The sequence below is a fragment of the Pseudopodoces humilis genome, chromosome 6, assembly GCF_049639895.1.
Source record: "Pseudopodoces humilis isolate 2021_Gansu_Grassland_sample_001 chromosome 6, ASM4963989v1, whole genome shotgun sequence".
Taxonomy (NCBI): Eukaryota; Metazoa; Chordata; class Aves; order Passeriformes; family Paridae; genus Pseudopodoces; species Pseudopodoces humilis.
In genome coordinates, this window is record NC_142205.1 from 15,018,813 (window position 1) to 15,040,492 (window position 21,680).

General features: G+C 39.6%; 1 protein-coding gene across 2 annotated transcripts; it reads right to left on the reverse strand.

Annotated features, from left to right (window-relative positions):
* Window positions 1–14,179: 14,179 nt before the first annotated feature.
* On the reverse strand, window positions 14,180–21,367 carry FGFBP1 (fibroblast growth factor binding protein 1). 2 transcript variants are annotated; one of them, XM_005517823.3, is made up of 5 exons: window positions 21,253–21,367; window positions 20,135–20,221; window positions 19,005–19,091; window positions 16,582–16,713; window positions 14,180–15,283 (listed from the first exon to the last, which is right to left on the reverse strand). In XM_005517823.3, exons 3-5 carry the CDS (start codon window positions 19,025–19,027, stop codon window positions 14,542–14,544), a joined length of 897 nt encoding a protein of 298 aa, XP_005517880.2. In that variant the 5' UTR covers window positions 19,028–19,091; window positions 20,135–20,221; window positions 21,253–21,367; the 3' UTR covers window positions 14,180–14,541. The 2 variants fall into 2 exon arrangements, with proteins under 2 accessions (XP_005517880.2, XP_087912817.1); XM_088056691.1 differs by lacking the exons at window positions 19,005–19,091; window positions 20,135–20,221; window positions 21,253–21,367 and having other exon boundaries at window positions 14,180–15,279; window positions 16,582–16,642.
* Window positions 21,368–21,680: the final 313 nt, after the last annotated feature.

The window sequence follows — 21,680 nt, forward strand, 5'->3', positions numbered from 1 at the left end:
TTATCTCTCTCCACTCCCTATGAAAGTTTCCTAGATTATCAGCTCAAATTCATAAAATTAGCTTCCGGGTGGTTAAAGTTGAATAAAATTAACCTCAGATGTATTTCCCTGTGAGAATATTGCAAAGCAGCAAAAGACATCTAAGCATCCTCTCAAATGCAGCAGATAAATGGTTTTTGCAAAACATTTAAAAATTATAATTTTACAATCCATTTTCTGAGTATCTAAAGTCACAGTCCTAAAATTCGCTAACAATTTCAGGAACTGACTGTGTGATAAGGAAGTCATATCAAATGCAGTCAATTAGAAAATCTGCATTCTGCTAGAGAAAAATAAATTGTTATTAATCTGCTCACTCTACTTCAGATATTTTTTCTTTTGACTCCCTGAATTTCCAAGACTGAGATCACATTTACTTGTTTTACAGTTTTGTTTTTCTGCACATGCCATACTTGCTTAGATTTTTGGCCTTTATTTTCTCCAATTTATAGGAGTGCAGCCAAAATTATGTATGGAACTGCCATGAAAAAAAGATCTTACGATTTATTTCCAATGGCCTAGTGGAGTAAAAATGCAAGGTGTAAATTATATTTGCACCTTAAATAGATGAAAGGGTCACTTAAAAATGGCGGGGTGGTGGTTTCTCAATGAATCTAGAAATTAATTAGTCATTACAAGAGAGTGGCAATAATGGTTTGCAGAGGACTGGGAAAACTCAGAGGGAAAACATTTTTCCATTCCCATTCTTCTTGGAATACTAATCAAATCAATAGCTCTCCATTAGTTAGACCTGGGAGCTCTGCAGCTGAGTTCTGAACCTTCAGGGAATGAACAAAAGGCTTCTTGTCTGAGGGGTGTGTAACTCACAGAACAGTCATTTGGAGCACACTGGGATGGATGATAAAGCTCTTGGTGACGAGGCCTTGCACAGAGCATCACTTTGTGCTGTGATAGGTTACATCCAACATTCGGTGACCAGAAGGAGCCAGCTTTGCTTCCCTGCCTTGGACTTCCAGCAACATCAGTTTGTGGTTATGTGCTTGGTTTACAGTAGGGAAACATTAAGAAGTGGTCTAGACAGAGATATATTATAGAAATAAATACAATTGTAATTCAGATTACTCATTCCCTGTGCTAAAAACGGTCTAAAAATAGGAAACAGGAAGACAGTTACAGTCTCCAAATTTTTTATGTTCCTGTTTTCTTGAGTAATATCAGACACTGCTGATATGTGGTATGTGGGGCTGCTTCATATGAAGTAGTAAAATAACAAAACATGGCTTGATAAGTTTAAGCAGGTCCTGGTATGTTTCAATCTTTTTTTCATTAATCAACTACATTTTTGTTTGAGCTGCAGCTGTATGAATGTATTATGTACCCAGGGATTAATTTCTATGGCTTCTAGGGACTTGCTATGGGACACTGGGCAAACAATTTAATCTTCAGGTTTGAGGTTTCCTGCCTAAATGGGTGGCACAATAAACTTATATTTTAAAATTTTAAAATCATAAGGGTTGTCATAATGTCTCAACTGATCTTATGAATATTAAAGCTTTTTAGTTTCAACCTGTGTCATGCCTCTATTTTACCCTCAAATTGTGCTTTAAGTAACACAGCTTTTGCAGAGCAGCACCGGTCTCACGCTTTCTGATAACATGAGGCAGTGAAGAACTTTTCATCACAGGCTGTTCCAGTAATTGCCTACCATCATTACTGGAAACTAATTTATAGTTTGCCTGTATTGGGCTGGTTGGATAGAGCTCTGAGCTCTGGCCTAGTGAAAGGTGTCCCTATCCACAGCATGGGAGATGGAATTAGATGATCGTTAAGGTCACCTCCAATTCAGGCCATTCTATGATTCATTCTATGATTATACTCAGGTGTTAAAAACTTCCTCTTATATCCTGTGTTAAAGATAATTTCTTCTGTGGGGAAGGGCGGCTTCTCCTCCTGATAGGAACTCTTAATCTAGGCTCTTCTCATGCTTTTTTCCTGGTGAATTAAAGAGATCAACTTATGTAAACATTTCAGGATGATACGTTTGCTAGAATCTGTGTCTTTTTTCTTCACCCTTTCCCATTCTTTATTATTCTTTTACTGCAAATGTTCACCTTGTATTCCCTGTGGGCTGTAGACTGACACAGCTAGACTGAAATGCAGTCCCTACTTTTACTGTGTTTATCAATAATGAGTTATAATAAAATGATTACAGAAAGTATTCACAAGTTTGCTGGGGCAAAGTTGAGAGGCCAATTATCTACTGTACAAAACCAACCCAGTTGTTATAATAACCAGCAGAAGTGGGTGGACATTGTAGTTAAAATACTTGGCTGCAGGGATGTTTCAAGGAACCTCTCTTTCAAATATCTTTCATATGATCTATTTCACACATTATTTTTCATAATGCAACATCATGGCATCAATAAACGCACTATAGTAGGCAAAATTTCTTTTCAAATGCTTCAAATTACACCAGAATGCTCTCTTATCATTCGACCATGGTTAATTGATTACAAAATAACCTTTCCCTTTAATTATTAGCTCAAACATTCTAGTTTAACAGAACTATAACAAGCTGAATTTCTTTCTAATCCAGGCCTTTTGTCACTCCATCTTCCTAAAGAAATAGACTTCTACACAGTAATATACCTTCAAGTACAAATTATATGTATCAAGCTTTACTTATTAGCCTTCCATAAAGCCTTAAAGACTCCACCAGCATCAACATTCGTCTGTCTCAAAATACCAGGAGAAAAAGTGTAATCCTGGGAAATTAAAGACCTCTTTTCCAATGTCTGAGTTATTCCCTGATTTGAATACTATGCTGAAGCACAGAAAATCATGGAAACATTGCTGTAGATCTGATGATGCTCTACAGTCACCTTTAAATTCCCAACCTTCCCCAAGTGCCACACTTGTGTTCTGCAAATGCTCCACAAGTGTTCCATTTGGCCATAATTCTACACATTTTCCCTGTTAATGCCATTTTTACTCAGTTCTCCAGTAAAATAGAGATGTCCATAGGTAAGGTAAATGGAAGGCACAGCATGTGGACTGTAGGATATAAGTGAACATTGAAGCCAAAAAGAGATGATCTGCATTTCAAAGAAAAAGAGAGAAATCACTTAATATTTGATGTCCTTTTGGTTTGGACTGTTTGTGTTCGCAGTTTCACAAAATTGTCTCAAAGGAGCAGAGATAATTTATTGGGAGACTGATTTTGATATCGGTATGTGCAGCATGATAAATCATGCCAGTTTAAAGATAATTGCTTTTTAATAACAATATCAAAAGTTATACAATCCCACAGTAGAAACATACCAGTCTGACTCTCTAAAATTGCTTTTCACTCTTTTCACTGACATAATCTTCAATTACTTCAGGCGAGGTTACTGTGGTCATGACGTGACATGATAAAGCTTGATGTAGTAAATTAAAAATGAATAGGAAATTATTTATATATCACTGGCTGTATTATTTTCAGCAGTGGATGAGTTGTACTGAATATTAATGCCTGGGCTGTCTCGTGAGGTGACAGGCACCCGCAGGTCAATGAACCCACGGCAGAGTCTGTTGCAAAACATCAATCCCCAGAGATAAGAATGTTGTTGTCACCTGAATTCAGTTAAAACCCTGGTTAGTACTGACAGGGATACTCCGGTTAATCATTACTGAGACAGAACCCAGCCTTTTGTGCTGCTTTGTCCCCAGTTCTGAGTCCAAGCAGGAGGCAGCCCAGCCCCAGGCACGGGGATGGAGCAGAGCCCCTCATGTCCTGCCTGTCCTACAGCTGCCCAAGCCATAGTGTCCCAGGATTCCTGGTGAGCACCACTGCAAAGAGCAGTGCTGACAGTGGGAGACTACCCAGAGAAGGAGAGCATCAGCAATTCCCTGGGTCTGCTCAAGCCTGAGCAAGAGGAAACAAGAGGAAACCACAGCAGGGAAAAGGCCCCAGTGGCTGGATAGGAGCCCTGTCACTAGAGACCCAGCATTTCCCAGAAAAAAAGAGCTGTAGGACGAGTGAAGAAATATGATGCATCATTGGCAGTGGTGAATTTTTATTCCCTGTGTGATTGCCAGGATTTTTGATTGCCTTAGAAAAGTTGGTGCTTGGTAAAAATGTTGTAATCTCTGAGAGATTTCACCATGCACCCTGCAGCTGAAAGTGCAGCCAGAGGAGAGGAACATTAGCCAGCTTCTCTGACCACTTTCACATTTAGCAGTCAGAAAAGCTCTCCAAACACCCGCATTTTTTGCTGCAGCAAATGCAGAAAATGCAGCAAATTTAAATTAAAAATCATTGCTTGAATGAAACAATACATATTTATTGGTAATTTACACACATTACCAATTATGATGATGGACTAACATAATAAAGAACTTTTAATTTTGTAATTATATATTTCCCTGTCATGAATACAGTATCTTAACACAGGTCTCAACAAAACCACAGCTCCTGTTACCAACTAAAACAGAACAAACTGTTCCCTATAGAAATATTGCTTCATGGTATGTTCCTGCCTGCAAAATTTGCAAGATAGCCTCAGGTAAAGGCTCTTTTCCTGGCTATAGAACTAAGCAAACAAAAGCTGATTGATGTTGGATTTTGACCTGTCAGCTTCAGTTTTAATTTTTTTAATTTTCTGCAATCAGCAGGTTCTGTGGAAAGCATGCTGCTTGCAAGCCATAGGGTTATTTTGGGTTATACTGCCTTTCAATGAAGCAGTAACAGAAACTCAATCTGCGACCTGTAGGACCTTGGACAATGGCACACATCAAAGGCACATGTCTAAACTGCTAGAAGCACAGATAAGATTAGCATTGGTGTCACACACTCCTAGAGCTGCTGTGAGTTTGCTCTGTTTCCTCTAAGAAAAGGAACATACTAAACTGTGGTTGCAGGCAGCATGTGAAGTGACACAAGACTGTCCAAAATACATTAATATACTATGCACTGTGATTTCCCTCAGCTGTGTTTAAACTACGAGGTGTCCAGAATCCTGGGTGAATGCTGCAGTCCTCAGAGAAATCCAGGGCTACATTTCTTGATGGAAAAATAGGTGAAGTTCAGGCAGTGCCATGCACATTGGTTTTATGGTTTATTTCCCCAAAGGAAAATCATGCTGCAACTGGTTTCTCTTTCCCCCCATCTTTATGGTTTTTATTGTAACAGGTTTCTGCTGTTACTAGCAAACAAGGTGTTCAACATCCTCAGGTCGGATTAGAGTACCTGTGCAGGGCTGCTGGTGAGCTGAGCCCATGCAACCCATCCATTGCCTTCTGCAACACTGCTCTGCATGACCATTGCTGTGCTGCTGCTCCTTATTTCCCATCTTACTCCTCTCCCACATCTTGCTGCTGCTGATTCAAAACACCAACACCTTACCCCTTTAGGGTACTCTGTACTGCTGCTTGTAACAAAGCACAACAAATATTTGGTTACATGCAGTCAAACACGTCCCTCATGTCCCGAGGCACTTCATATTTCTTCATTAACAGATGATAGAGAATAAAAGAGCAGTGAGTGACTGTAGGCTTTTGAATAAACGGAAGACTTAGGCGTGACTGTTTGAATATTTTGTTACACATTTGATCCGCCTCCTCAAATGAATTGCCATTAAATGAAAGGTTTAGCACCTGAATTTATTTAGAATTTTGAATCATTACTTGATTCTAATGTTATATTATTACTGCTCTTTGATTTTTCAAAAAAATTTGGGTGAAGGCCAATGTTTTATATGTACAGCTTTATGATAACTGTGCTGTATTCCAACAGCATTTAACTTGAATTCATGTCTGCCATGCGGTAGAAGCACAAGCAAGTTCAGCTGTAAGGTGTATGAAAGGGATTAACCTCCATCCCTGGGATCTTTCTTGGAATCTGCTGTTTTGCCTCCAAGGCAGGATGAATACTGCAGAGCTATCAGTGTAGTCTAGAAATCCAAAGAAACAGTGAGGCTAAGGAAGTTATTTCTTGCAAGATACAGATTTCAGTAATTTAAATGTGGATGTAGAAGATAAGAAACTTTTTTATTGTTTAGAAAATTGTAGCTTTTGCACAAGCATTTTAAAAGCCTGCATGCAGTGGTGACAGGGACTGCTGGCTTATTTAATTTGTAGCATCCATTGGTCATGGATTTTGAGATGATGACCACAAAAGAAACACATGAATTTCCTGGTGGGTTAAAAAGGGTATTTTCGAACTCTTTTTCCAAATTGAGCTTTACCTAGCAGCTCACCATTAATGTTATCTTCATCAGACAGACTTCATTTCCTATTAGTGTCCCAGTGAGACATCTCCTTAAATGTCAGTACAGCAAACTGGATCCTGGAAAGAGCCAAGAAAGCATCGCTCATATGTCCTACTTGTTGCCAGACAGATGCATATCCAATGTGCAGTAAATCAACTGGGTGCAAAAGGAGCACTGGTAATTGTTTTTCTACAGTGATTTTCAAAAGAGATCTCTTTTGTAACTCGTCTGAAGCTCCTGAATGGTCTGCACTGCGATGCACAGCCCAGATTGTGCCTGTTATTTACTGTTTTCTGTGCACCAGCAGCATGTCTGTTTGGTGACTGAGTACCATATGACTAATATGACACAGGAGAAAGAGAACTAAACGGCCTCCATCAGAGCTTTGAAGCATAATACAGCTGCCTCCAACTCATCATCTGATGGATCAAACCCAGAGACTCCCAGATTCCATGAAAATATCTTTTCTTATGGCATTAAGAGTTCAGTGGTCAAGTTTTAGAGCATGTTGGTTGACTTTGGAGAACCAGAGGCATTTGGAAACACCACCACCCCAAATAAAGGGGGAGAAAATAGGACCATGAAATTGCCTAGTCTCAAAGATGCTTCTTACAAACATCAGATATGTTGTAGTTTCTTGTGTACCTGTGATTGGTGGATGAAATCTGAGGTGACTATGGTGAGCAGTAACTCGTCATAGTTGGTTGCAGTAACATTTAAACTAGTGAGAACATGCCTAAAGAAAGCAAACATTTCAAGTGTTGCTGCAATCAGTGAAGTTTGTTTCCTTCTGTATTTAAATTAGGAGGAATACTGTGAGAGCAGCCACTGGATTAAACTTCTGCTCACTATCAATGATCAGTTGAACTCTGGGCTGCAAAAATCAGGAGTGCCCAGCCTAAGAGTGGGAATAACACTCCATGATAACTGGATGTCCCAGTCACAAAACCAGACAGAATGAACACATCTGGATCTTTTTAGGCAGACAGTGGTTCTCATCAGGTCAGGTACATTAGCTCTAGATACCAGCGGGGTCATATCGACGGTGTGTGCTGAACTCCTGCAGCAGTCATGTCTTGTATTCATGAAGAAGCCTAAAATACATGGCCTAAAATACATGACATATGAGAGGGTGGAAAGAGAGAGATGTTGAGAGATAGACATTGATTGTGCCTCTGCTACTTTCTCCTTTGATCCTGTTTTCAATTTTTCAATTAATTCTATTTGCAAGCATGTAATTATTAGGCCTCCTCTGACTTACTCATAAATAGTAAATTACAGTAGCTATTTCAAAAGATAAAATTAATCCAAATGATAGCCAAAGTTACTTCTGAGCTGCGTTTATGCAAGTCCAGAGGAGCTTCACTAGCACTGAATAGACATAGATCCTTGGAAACAGTGCTGTTGTAAATGGGTGGAGCTCACCAGGAAAACACAAGGCCACTCAAGGAATACAAATGCAAAGAGGAATCAAATTCAACATTCAAGAGATAGGAAGGGTCACATATAGACAGGTGCTATAAGGAAATTAAGAGAGTTTTAATCTCCAAATACCTTTCTGTGCTTCCAGAAGATGAAGCCAACACACTCCTGGAAATGTCAGCTGTACTCTTGCCAGACCTGTCTACAGGAGCAAGTAGGGAGATTCATTCAAATTCAGATGAGCCACGCAGGTAGGGTCACAAGCTCCTACATTACCAGTCTCTTTTCTGTGAATTACACTTTTATTCACCACCAGGCAAAACTCCCATAGAATCTCATGTGATCATTTCTTAGCATTTCTTTTGCAGGTACATTTTCACTGCTTTATTTTGAAGGAGTCAACTTTACAATTGTAATTTCTGCTAATACTGCTCACACTTGATTGCCTGGTGTCTCTCTCCTCACAGTGTAAAGCACTCAAAAGTTGTGGATCACTCTTTTGAAATTAGGTTAGAAAGCAACTTTTAAGGTAATAATAAATAGGTGTCTCTTTCTGTTTGGAACTTGGCTTTTGAACTGCTGATGCAGACTTCATTTATGTTTTTAAGCCTTACACTGTTAGGGCAAAGATACTCACATTTTCATAGGATTCTGTGGATGGTATTATAGATGAAACACCAAGCACAAGGACATTCAAGATAAAACCACTGGATAGGAAAACTGTTTCTAATGGTTATTATTAAATCTACCTCTCTGAAAACAATGTTTTTTCTGCTTTTGTTTTAAAATCATCACTTTTAATTTATTTTTTTTTCAATATCTTCCCTCAAAATAACAGTTGAAAATTGCCTTAATTACTGATCCTCCTTCAGACCTGGGGGACTTCAGTAAATATTCTTCCAGTCCCCTGCCTATGTGAGATCAGCCACACCAGAGCATTAACAGTCAGGGCACAAAGCAGTGTAAGACAGTGAAGAAAGCTGCATCTGACTGAAATTCCCAGAAGAGCTTGGGAAGCCCAGTGTAATTATCTCTCTGGACACTGGCCAGGACATCATCAGCCGATGTCCTCACTTGCAGAGTGGCCTGGGAGCTCTAGAGACCCTGTACAAGCAGCAACCTGATCACTAACCCAGATGGGGGCTGTGCACCCCAACACCCCATCTGCACCAGCACGTGCCCATGTGTCACGGTTTCTTTGGAGACAATATTTCCCCTGGAACTGCACAAAATCCAGCTCCCCTAGTGCTCTGCTGCTGTCTGTCTCTGAGCTTACTCTTTAGGTCTCTTCTGTGCAATTTGCACATGTAAATAAGGAATAGAGTGTTTCTGAGTGTAACACTTACCTGGAGGCCTCCCTGCCGGACACTGAGGACTGCAGGCGCTGAACAAACAGCAGGAACAAAGCTGCCCTGGCACATACATCTGGTGGGATTCAGCTGATGTGCAGGGGCCCAAAGGCAGTGCAAGATTTTTCACAGAACCACATCACCTCCACCTAGAGTGACTTTAGAGACCACAGCACCTTCAGGCAAAAAATGTAAAGGTAAATCATATTATATAAATAATATACTTGTATTTAAGCACACTTATTACATATAATTACTGCACATATTATGGATGTATAGAATATATTCCTGTTACAGATAATATTGTAATTTCTTCATTTCAAGATTAATTTTAACATCAAACCTTCTGGCTGGCTGGAACAACTCTCTTCCTTGGCATACACAACGCACCACAGAGTACTCATATGTGCACACTGGTGGATGGTTTTGAGCATGTCACATGCTCTAATGATTTAACAAAGTCCCTTTGATGTGTCTGTTTGTTGCCTGGAAATCAGTGTGAGACTTACACATTCCACTGGGAGCTTTGGGTTAATTAAGTTTATCATTTCCACATGGGGTCTGGTATGATCTGTGGCCAAGCAGGCAGGTAACATTGGCTTGATGGGAACATTTCACTGTTCTTCCACTTACTTTTTTAAAAACCAGGTATTTCCAGTGGGGTTGATGAGCAAGTCTGGAAGAAATTCTGGTGGCTAAATAAAACATATACTTTACATGGATAGCAGTGTGTTTCCAAAGAAATCCCTCAGGTATCAATCCTTGTCTAAGGGATAAGCTAGGCCCTAATGGATCCTTTTCTGCTACAAAGCTCTGCAAACAGGTAAAAAGCTTTAGGTCATGGCCAGTCCCCTCTCTTTAGCTGTGACCATGTATTGTCTCACTGTAGTAATAGCAATGGAAGGAGCAGGAGAGACACACAGATATTCCTCCAAGCCCTCCACATATTCAGTGTCTGATAACCCTGAGCTCACTAGGAGTTCTGCCTTCTGCCTTCTCCTCATAGGCTTTTTGAAGAGAGGTGATGACTGCAGCCAGGGTTCAGAGTTCCCCTGCTTGGCCAAGGAGGGAGCAGAAAGAAGTTCCAGGATGTTAGAACACAGAAATGCCCTAGGATTTGCAGCATTTATGGTGGTAACAGGCAGAGGACATGCATGCTCTCGTTAGGAGCATCATCCAAGGGATCAGATTGCAAGGAACTCCTGCAGGCTGGAACTTACTAAGTTCCCCATCCTTGAAGCTGGATTTTTCCTTTTGATCAATTCCTGTTACGGTATCACTCTTGGAATAGCCTGGAGGAACAAACTATATGATATATCAAATTGGAATGCAAACCCAGCAAATGTACGAGTGAGGTGCAGCAGCAACCAACAAGTGTTGAGCTGCCTTGCTCAGGGCAGCATCAGAAAAAAACAAGGCAAAAGTGGAAAAGGGAGGGGAATTTATTATCTAGGTTCAGTTCTGTCTACCCAGAGGGAGCATGGCAGTATGAAATGTGTCTTGTCTGAACACAGTCTCCACTATGGTTGGTCATTCCCAGGTGAGGTGATATCAGGTGGCAGATACCCATTGGCCCCCTCGGGGGAAGAGGAGGGTGGGGAACTCCTGGAAGCAGGAAGGCTGAGTCACTCGATTCTATTCTCCTTCAAGCAGTCAAGCAACATATGAGATTAGATATGTAATTTGTCCTGTTGCCAAAGAGGTAAATGAATAAAGGAGGTTGCAAAAGGAATGGAAACTCATTCACATGAAATTGTGTGTGAAGGTGGGCATACAATACACTGCAGTAAATAGTAATGAATAAAACTCTGAAGGAGCCAAAATGTACAGGTTCTTAGGTAGTGCTGCACTGCCACAGCTATTTGCTGGACACTAACAATGTCTTCCCATTTCCTAGTGAATACAAAGAAATATGTAACTTTTTCCAGATAAAACCATCATATGTTAGGAGACAACTGTTGGAAAAATTCCAAATTTGCCTCTTCTCTTTTTAAAATAAAATTGATTTTCTGACTCTCCTAAGTTTGAGGAGAGTTTAAGAATTTGTGGGAGTATGTGGGGGTTGGGTCCATCTAAAAAGATCACCCATCATCTAAAACATGTACCAAATGTATAAGTATTCCATATTGCAGGAGAAGAGAAACTCCCTGAAGCATCATCTCTGAAGCTAAAATGAGTTTTTTCTCTTCAAAAGCCCTATCTTGCTTCCCAAGTAAATATTCAAATTATAACACACAGGGTTGTCTGGAAAACAAACTATATTGCCTAGAATGTAATCTTTTTTTTCACCAAGATACTCCTAATATTTATAAAATACCTAGAAGTTAGCTGGATATCTTCAAGAGCAAATCCATGCAGCTCTTGTGCAGAATAGTCTAATTATGGAGCATGGGAGAAGGGAGCCTCTGGAATTTTAGATCTGTGTCTGGTTGCTGATCCAGCCTCTGATATTCTTCCCATGACTGTCAAGGTCATCCAGCCTTGCTGTACTTTGTTTTCCCAGGTGTAAAATAGGGCTGTTTTTTCCCATAACTCACATTAACACTAAGAAGACTGAGATTGTTAGGTTTTCAATATGGTAGGAGAGAGGACTTGGACCACACACTCAGAACTTAAACCCATTCATTGTTTTCCTTCACTGCAGTCCTGCCTGTCCTGCAAGAGAATGTGTTAGAAAAGTCACTGCCATCAAGTTCTTCAAACATGAAGTTGTGACACAAGGACAACTGGTGCACCTGGGACAAAGATCCAGAGAATAGAGCTCAGCTGTGAACTTCTTCATAACGAGCAGAGGTCCTGAGGTGAACCATACCAGGAAATTTTTATTTATACCAGAAAAGTTTTATTTGACTCCACAATCACCAAAGTTATACTGACTTCAGTGACTCGGTAAACGCCCCAGAGAAAGACTCATATGTGATTGGTGTCAAGTGATTGCTTTGTGGATGTTGGCTGAAAAAACACAAGGCTTGGTAAGTGCAAGGAGACCTTAGACCCTCTCAGCCATTTGGTTGTGGTCAGTACAATAATAGAACAGGCTGTAATGAAGTTAGACTCCAGATATATTTGCCTCAGACCCTGCTATTCTGAAATGCACCCTTCTGAAGAACATTCAAAACTACACACTCATGGAGGTAAAAAATTCTTCACTTTGGCTGAGACAGTTTTGAGATCTTTACTCTCATATTAGGCCACCTTCTGAGGAAAAAGGCTGCACAGAGACCCCCTTTTTCTCCTGATGCTCCACAATGTCCTTGCACAACTGCTTGCATTGAAGGTGAAATGCATCCATGAGCTGCTGAGAATGAGCATGTTTTCCTCCTGCAAAGAGCCACATGTGAAGATAAAAGTCAGCCCTGAATGGAAACAAGAAGATGAGGCAGAAGAAATATAGTGCATCCCTGGAGAGCAACGTGCAACTCCAGCACATGGGTCCAGGTGCTGACAGTCCTGCACATGGAGATGTAACTCACAGCCCTGGAATCCCAAACTGGAATTTGCTCTGGGATATGTCACTGGCCCAATGTGCCTGGCTGGCTGGCAGCCACAGGGACAGCAGTGCCTTCTGGCACCTCAGAGCAGAGTGATAGTGCTTCAGGCAACAAAGTCCTCACCATAGTGCTCCTGAGAGTAACAGCAGCTAAGGATAGGCAGGATTGGACATTTTCCAAAATATCTGGAGCAAGTAAGCCTCTTAAGTCAGGCCTGCCCAGTGCTCTGGCTATAGTCTGGAACTAATAGAAAGGTGTCTGTATACTGGAGCAGACATTAACAATTAATTACTGCAGTGTATGATTGCTTTGGCCAAATAAAGCTCCTAATGCTTCCTCTGCATTTTTGACTTTCTTATCTCAGTCGTCTCCTGTGGTTGTGAAGGTGTGTAGGCCAACACACAAAGTGTCTAGCAGCTGCAACTTACCTGCCCTTTCAGTATTTATGTATTTCCCTTAATAATAGAGACCTGGTAGATGTTTTCCCACCCTACTTGGCACCAAAAGGGCTGTGTCTCCCAGCCTCACAGGTGTTAGTGTTGATGCCCCTTTTTACTGTAGTTTTCCTTAGCTAATGGGCACCAGTCCAACCAAATTTTTGCTGCATTTATGGCCTGCTAACAGCTACTGTTTCCACAGGGCATGCAGAGACCAGAACTTCAGTAAGAAGAATCTGCTTCTTTTCTTGCCATTTTTACTTGGTAAAATACATCTGAATCCTTCTCAAACACAGTTTGTCTGACTAATAGCAGCATCCCACATTCAACTCATAACTACCCATTTTAAAAATATTCTAGCAATGACATATTAACAGAGGAAAAGAGGCTGTATTTTCTCAAGAGACAGAAATGCTAATTTAATTTGCTAGAAATTATCAGGAAATTGTTTTTCATGAAATTTCAAGTTTCCTCAAGTGGACCAGTAGCAGAAGACCATATTTCTGTGCTCAGATCTACAAGAAAAGTGTAAGTTGTATTTTACAGTTCTTCCAGCTGAATTTTCAAAAATTCAGCAAATCAGCTGAATTTTCAAAAAACCAGCAGAGATCAGTTGTTATTATTTAGTTTTACATTTTCTAAAGACTTTGTTCTTGGAGTTTTGGGTGGGGTTTTTATGTTGTGGGTTTTTGTTAGTTTGTTTGGGTTTTTTTAACATAGATGAAGTTTAACAAACAGGAAAAATATTAGTATCTTCCATAAAGAAAGATAAAAGAATATGGAATTTCCAAAAACCATGCAGGCAGTGTTGAATATGAGCTCTTTATTTGTTGAATAGGGGGTCCAGTCCTGGGCCCATGTATAAACTTGTATAACTCATTCTATCCCAGAAACTTACCAGAAAGTTTGTACAATGTACTTCAAACTGCAGGAGAAAAGAGGGAATTGATGTTTCCAAAGTGTTCTGACATCCTTTGGTGAGGTTAAAAACTGATTTGCACACTCATAAACAAATCAGAAAATGTTTTTACCCTTCATTACTGCAATGATGAAAATCTAACAATAATGTAGCTCATTGTCAAAAGCTGAAGTTTGCAAAGCTGCAGAGGTATTTTTAAAACTACTTTATAAACAACACTTCACCTAGATATTGTTGAAGATCATTCTTTGACAAAGGTTTAACACTTACAGAGAAATCTAGTAAAACACAAAGAGAGAGAGAGAGGGAATATTTTAATGTATTTTGAAGTTTATTTTTCTTAGTAATTTTTAGGTCAAAAGCATTGTACATAGCCAGGAAGTGCATGGCACTGAATTCATCACTTTGGCTTGCACAGCTCAAAGAGGGCCAAGGAGATTACTGATACACTTCTGTAACATCCACTGGTAACACATCCATTGGGTAGCAATTTGGGCACATAACATCTATAACATCTTCAACTGAGTTAGTCTGTTGTGTATATACAAAATCAGAAAAATATATTCCTTCTTGCTTATATACACTATATAACATGAGAATAAAATCTGGAAGGGTTTGCAGTAACTTAAAAGAGACCAGGCTTTCATGATTCAGAGCTTTAGAAACACCTCCTCAGCATCGCTTGTCTTGGACCATTGTGATAAAAAAGTTGCAGAAAGAAAGCAAGCTCTCTGGACAGTATTCCTCAGCCACCTTTCTCTGGTCAATGTAATCTACATCTTCAACACAGTCTTGAGGACTGTGCTCTAGCCTTTTTTCAGTCACAGAGGCATCTGCTGGAGTCTGAACAACTTCTTTTGTGTGATGCATTGTGTTCTCTTTGGCAGGACCCACTGCTGTTAGTAGGCTTGAGTGAGTCAACCTGAGGTGAGCACTTTGTGGGCCTTTCCTACATAATTTAGATTTTAGTACACTTTTAGGGTCTTGACAAATCTGCTTCTGCTTCTTTAGGGATCGGGAGACTTGTTTCCAGTAGGATTTCTGGTTTCCTGCATACTGTGCACAGCTAGAAGGGTCTCCAGAGAATTCACACCAGAACTCACTGTCACCATGCTTGCACTGTACATGCACAGTAACAGCATTGGTGTCCATCACTGACCAGGTGCACTCAGCATTTTCTTTGGTTTCAAACTTGCCTTTAGGAGATGATTTTCCTCCTTTTGACTTATGCCCTTTTTCGTTTCCTTGGTTAGATTCCTTTTGTTTTTTTCCATCATGTTCTATGCCTTGTCTTCCCTTCTTTCTTCCCTTCTGTCTTTCACAGTTGGCTAGCAGCATCTGGGAGACCAGCATCAACACACAAAGGAGTCCAAAGCTTTTGATCCTCATGGTCTCTGTTCTGCTTATTATCTGCCTTCAAAGCAAGGAAACAAACAAACAAACAAACAAACAAAAAGATAAAAACATTTTCACTTAATGCTGTATTACATTTGACAGTTGAAGTTTTTCAGACATGGCATTGCACTGCTCTTTGGTTCCTATTAAAGTGATGTTATCAGCACAATGATCTGTCCTTTGTGTAAATAATACCTGGTTTAAACACCATTATGAATTATCCTTGTAAGAGGCTGTGGAGTAACTTTCTGTTACTTCATTACCTATGCAATGGGGAACAGAAGAATCACTGCCAGGACATGCTACTGCTCAGTGGCTGAGGTACCTTAATTAAAATCTCTTCTGCAGTCAGAGAAGTAAATGAACCTGGGATTTGTCAGTCACAGATGGATATCTTAAATTATAACAATAAACCAGTTGTTCCCACAATCTCCCATTTTGTAAAATGACTCATAAGCATTTTTGACTCCAACCTCTGGTTATTCTTCAAAAATATGCCAGATAGAAAGGAAACCATTTGGTTCAAGTTGAGAAAAACTATTTTGTAGGCATCCTGAAAATCCTTGTAATTCACTGGTTATGCCAGTATTTCAAATTTGCTCTGAAAAAAAGTTGTGGTTGTCTTTCCATACAGCAATAAGTAACTGTTGATGCATTCTTTCCCACCTTAACTGCTAAACAAACAGAACTACCTTTTTGCTGTCTAAGATAACCTGCAGTGTACTGGGCTGTGTTTAAAGCCACCAAATTCCAGGGATAAATGTGCAACTTCAGTTTTGAAATGTAGCTAGTTAGCAAATTATTATTAAGGCGATCCCTGCATCTGCACAGAACATGCTTATTGCTGTAGGTGCTTGCCTTTATAAAGCAGCTTTCAGGATCAGAGAGAGGGGTTTAAACCTGGAATTTTGATGATTAAATCCCTAAATGTATTTTTAGATGTTTAGATGTTTCCATCATAGTTATCTCTGTAGCCAAGTGTTTGTATTAGAAAGCAGAAATTCATGTGCATCCATGCTAATGAAGAATCATTTAAACATTCAGTAATCTGCAAATATCTTTAGTTACATAAATTTGGAATGTAGAATACACAGGTAGCAGCTTATGTGAGCAGGCTCTACTTCTTACTCAACTTGCTCCATGTCTTATACCATACACAAATTTTCACTCCATAAACCCCTCTTTAAGGAACCTCATATGGGATTCACAGTTCTGTTGCAAACACAGCAAATAACAGCATTAGAATGTGTAACGATTTGACAGTAACCTTCTGCTGCAAGTGGAACAGTGCAAAAGCAGGATAACTAAAATACATACCTTGCAGAGGGCTCGGAGGTGCCCAGACGCGACTCCTGATGCAATTCCCCTCTCTCCAAAGGGTCGGAGCTCCTTGGAAGAGCAGTGTGGTATTTATAAAAGCAGGGACACACCTTCAGGTCTCTGGAAAGACTGTTACAACACAATAGGATACTTCAGTGCCATGTTCACTTACCTCTGACACACCTCCCTGGAAAAGTGCCAGCTCTCATTCTTAGTACAAAAAAAGCGCCTGGCTATGCGGGTGACAAGGTGAGCTTGCATAATTTAGGTGTCCCTTTAGCCCAGTCCTTCCCTCCTCTTGAACAATGAAAAGAACTTTATCAGATCATGAGCTTCTCTAAAATGTCTTTTACCAGCTTTTGAGGGATGTATCCTGCAATTTCATCAGCATGTTGCACTATCATTGTGTTTAGCAGAATTTGATAATGATAATGAAAAGAATTCCACAAAGCATTTCAAAGTTACCTTTTGAACTTTTTGTTACCCTGTGTCACAAAAAATGGTATTGAAGAACTTCAAACCCCCCAAATAAGTAACTATTTGAATAGTAAGGAATACCAGTCCGGAGGTATTCCTTATCAGTGGATCAGAGGGCGCCTCTCCTGTGAATACAGGCTGAGGCAGGTGAGTCAGCCTGGACAAGAGAAGGCTCCTGTGAGATTTTCCAGTGGCCTTTCAGTAGCTAAAGGGGGTCTAGAAGAGAGCCAGAGAGGGACTTTGTACAAGGCATGTAATGACCGGATAAGGGGTGATGGCTTTAAACTGAGAGAGGTTAGGATTAGATGAAATACAAGGAAGAAATTTTTTTTTTTTATGATGAGGGTGGCAAGACACTGGATGATAGGTTACCCTGAGAGGCTGTGGGCTTCCTATCCCTGGAAATTATCAAGGTCAGGCTGGATGGGGCTTTGAGCAAACCAGTTTAGTTGAAGGTTCCTTGTCCATGGCAGGGGTCTGGAGTTAGATGGTATTTAGAGGTCCCTTCCAATCCTAACCATTCTAGGATTCTCTGATTATATGACTGCATTTAGGACAGTGTTCATAGGCATGAATCTCAGTAACAAGTTCAAGCTTCTGCTGAATTAGTTACAGAGGCCCAAGGTTCAGCTGCACAGCAATGATCTATGTTCCCCCCTCTCTGCCAACTTTTGTGTGTGTGAAGATGTGGGTTACATCATGAGTGCTCATTATGGGAGCAGACTGAAAGAAAAAGCACTAGATAAATATAAAAACATTCAGAGCTGGGGATAGGCATCCCTCTTTGTAGCTTAGTTGCTTCAGATGGTTTTACTGAAGAAATGTGAGGCATTTGTTGTATATGCTTGAGGAATATCAGAATAAAAAAAGGTACAAGAGAGAAAAGAAGAAGCCGGTGTAAGATAAAGACAGGTATTCCTCTTTGGCTCTTTCCCATCCAATGTACTAATTTAGGTACAGTTTTAACATGCCCCATTGCTTGGGTTAACATACTATAAATGGAAATATTTTGACAGATGAGGGTCTAGGTTCAGCTAGAAGAGCGTTGAGCTAGCTGCTCTTTTGGTGAGGAACTGCCAAAGCCAAAATCCTCACCAAACCACCAAGGCATGCCTTCCTACTGCAGCTGACCTATGTCTCCAGATAAGTAAGAGAGGAAGGTTACAAGTATGTAAAGAACCATGGGAAATGGGACCAAGCACATGATTTACAGGAAGGAGCTATGTGTTCCTATTCCAGCTCTGTCACAGACTTTCTCAGAGATATTCACTAGGAGATACCAGATGCTCTTCATCTGGAAAGGGAATTTTCTTGTGGATGATGTTGCAAAGATTTTTTTGTTGGTGTTTACAAAATTCCATTTATTGGTGAAAACAGCCACAAGGTATTGAAAATATTTAAGCACTCCACAGTTAATCACTTTCAAAATTCCCCATTTTGATTGTTTTGACAAGCAAAATAAGTTTCAATGTCAATCTCAGTTCAGCTGCCCCATTGGTGATAGGACATATCAGCCTAGTCCTACTACTTCATAAAAATGGGGAGGACAGGCAGAGAAAAGGCTGCAAAAGTGAAGATCTGCTTTCTGCTGCTTTGGTGCTCCCTCCCTGAGGTTGTGGCAAGGTGGACATGTCAGCTCTTCCTGTCTTTAGCATGCAGAGTTCTTCAGAGGATTCTGCAGTCAAGTGCTTGTTGACATGGGTGCTTTCATCTTTGAGTCAATCTGTCTTGAGCCAGCTGGAGCTCCTGCCTGACCTGCTTAGATGATCTCAAAATCCCAGTAAACCAAGATTTACATATTTAGGTGCATAAAAACTAGCCTCAGTCTATGGAGGTTGGTCTGGACATCAGGCAGTTTTACTGCTATGCCCTCAGAATATCTTTTTGGTTTGTTTTGTTATCATTAATTATGAACTGAGGTTTTGTGGATGTCTTCTACCTACCTGGGCATATAGTACATATTCATCCTCTACCTCAGAAATCCTTCTGGGAAATGCCTTATCAGAACAGTCACTTTCTTCAATTTTCATCTTGAAAAGAAAGCACAAAAAATTAAACTATGAGCTCAATTTCCTAGATGCTTAATTAGCACCTAATTGCCAACAAAAAGTTGCTGCAAAAACCTGTTTATCATGATTTACAATAAAGAATGTTTTCCTTTCTGTCATGCACATTTTAAAATACACCTTAGTTGTTCCCTTTGCTGAACTGAAATGCTGTTTGCTTGTAAACTGCATGCACAGTTTTGCCACAGAAAAAACAATGCAGACAATTCATCAAAAGACAATTTGATCCATGCAACAAATGGCAAACCTGAACAGCTAATTTGTCAAGGTAAAATGTATGGAGAGATATTAGTTATTAAAATAAAATATATTTTAGTTTTTAAAATTAAAAGGCATAGGGAAAAATTGGCAACTCTAGCTAATAGAGGTAGTAATTGAGAATTATGAACATGGATACCCAAATCCCAGTGTAAATTCTGTAGGGAAAAACTCAGTTCAGAGATATACCTCTGCCTTTTGACTGAAACTTCAGGCAGGTAATTAGCATCTTTAGTTTTTCATCAGAAATGTTATAATTAAATGAATAATTAAATTCTGCTGTTTAAGCAAAGAGAAGAGGTTTTATCTTTATTCCTAGCTGTGATTCATTGGTGTGGAAAAAGTGCAGTACTTTCTCAGTTAGTTCTTATTGCTGCTTAAATATTATCCACATATGTGTATTTTTGATATAGGGAATTATTATAATTTATACTATTATTTTCAGTGGTGCATTATTTACAAACTGCAATTTCTTGTGGTGTTGTCTCTGTGACATCAAGAGGCTCCTTTTCATTCAAAACTTTTTAATCACAGAATAAAAACTGAATTTTATATACAAACAGTAAAACTTTAATTTAATTTATGACTAGTAAATGTTTGATTGAACTCCTTTGACCACCTAAAAATAGGGCTTCATAGAATATCAGCTATTTGTCAGTCATACATGTGGACAACAGGATGTTTTTCTCTGTGGAAATGTTCAGACAGAGCAAATTAAAACAGATCCAGTCATGTGAAGAGCTACTTACATTTCAAATTAAGGTCCATCAGTACTGTCCTGCAGCATTCAAGCAATTTTTGGTGTATAGGTACACATCATCAACAGGGAATTCTTACTGTAATTAAAACAAAGTAGTCTGTTCTTGTGCTGTTCACTAACTGTAGGTGTACATCATTTCTCTGGGAATACCTGCTGAGAGACTGAGTGTGTAATTAACAGATGTGGCACTCACACCTCCACCTCCCAGAGCAGTAACCCTCTGAGCTGGCTGTGGGCTGCTCTCTGGCACGGCATTCCCAGCCCTAGGTAAACAAGCTTCAGGCAAGGAGCTCGTAACTTGATTTCCTTCTTGACTGTGTGAGTTGAGGAGTTATAAAAAGACAGTAAACTAACAGCCCAAAGTGCTGCAGCCCTTTTACAAAACACTGTCACACAGGCAGTGACACCACCAGCAGCTCTTCTGCATATCTCTGCCTGTGCCCAATGCTTCAAAAGGATATTCCATAGCCTACTGGCCTTTCTCTGGAATGGCTGTTTAATTTAAAATGTAGTGATGGATTCAGTGCACTGAGATCTGCTAATTAATTATTCTACATGGGGGAACAATTATTTGAAAGAAGTGGAAGCAAACTCTTCAGTTAACAATTTTCAGTTACTTCTGACCTGGGGTTAAATTCATATTAGTTAAATAAATATGAAAAAAAGCATCAGTTTCTCACTCCATGGAGTCTTTAACACTGTCCAATTATTTCACAAGCTGGCCAAAACTGACAACTGAATTTGACACAACAGCATCCAAATGAAAACTAATATCATGAAACCCAAATAAAAAGAAACATGCACTAGTTAATTCAAGCAATTAACTGTAATTCAGTTAACTGTAACTTAATCACAGAACAACAGAAATTAAATTACTGTTTTATATTTTAAGCTAATAAAGAAGAGCACTTTACAAGATTTAACAGCAAGGTTATTTCACAGCAAACTCCAGCTCATGCAGAAGTTCACATTTATATTAAAGAACTATATTCCTGAAAGATTATTCAATTGAGTGAACACTGCTGCTTCGTACAGTGGTTATCTCTAAGTGAAACTAACAGCTTAATAGTTTTATCCATTATTTGTAAGTCTAGTATTACTGTTTACCTTCTTCATCTATGAAGTCAGTAGTTTTCACTTGTAGTGTTTCTTTATTTATGTGATGCATTATGCTGGCAACATTCTGATTAAAAAATCCTGCATTCATTACCGCCAAGGCTCTGTTCAGCAGAGGTTCAGCCCTCTTGGCTCCCAGCTCACAACTGTGGCAGTCAGCATTTGTTAATCTGTTACTGACCTGCCCACTGAACACACTGGCATGGGCAGATGGAAAAAGAACAGTTTGCTTTCAGACCTGCAGAGCATTGCTTTATCTCTGTAGGTAAGGACAGCAGTGTTTTCACAAACATACAAGTTTTTCACTAACTCAAGCCCATAATGGCGCATGGCCATTAGGAATTTTTCTGAAATAATGAGGAAATTCCTCTTGTTTAACAAGAAAATACAGAGAAAAAAAACCTACATATTATACAGAA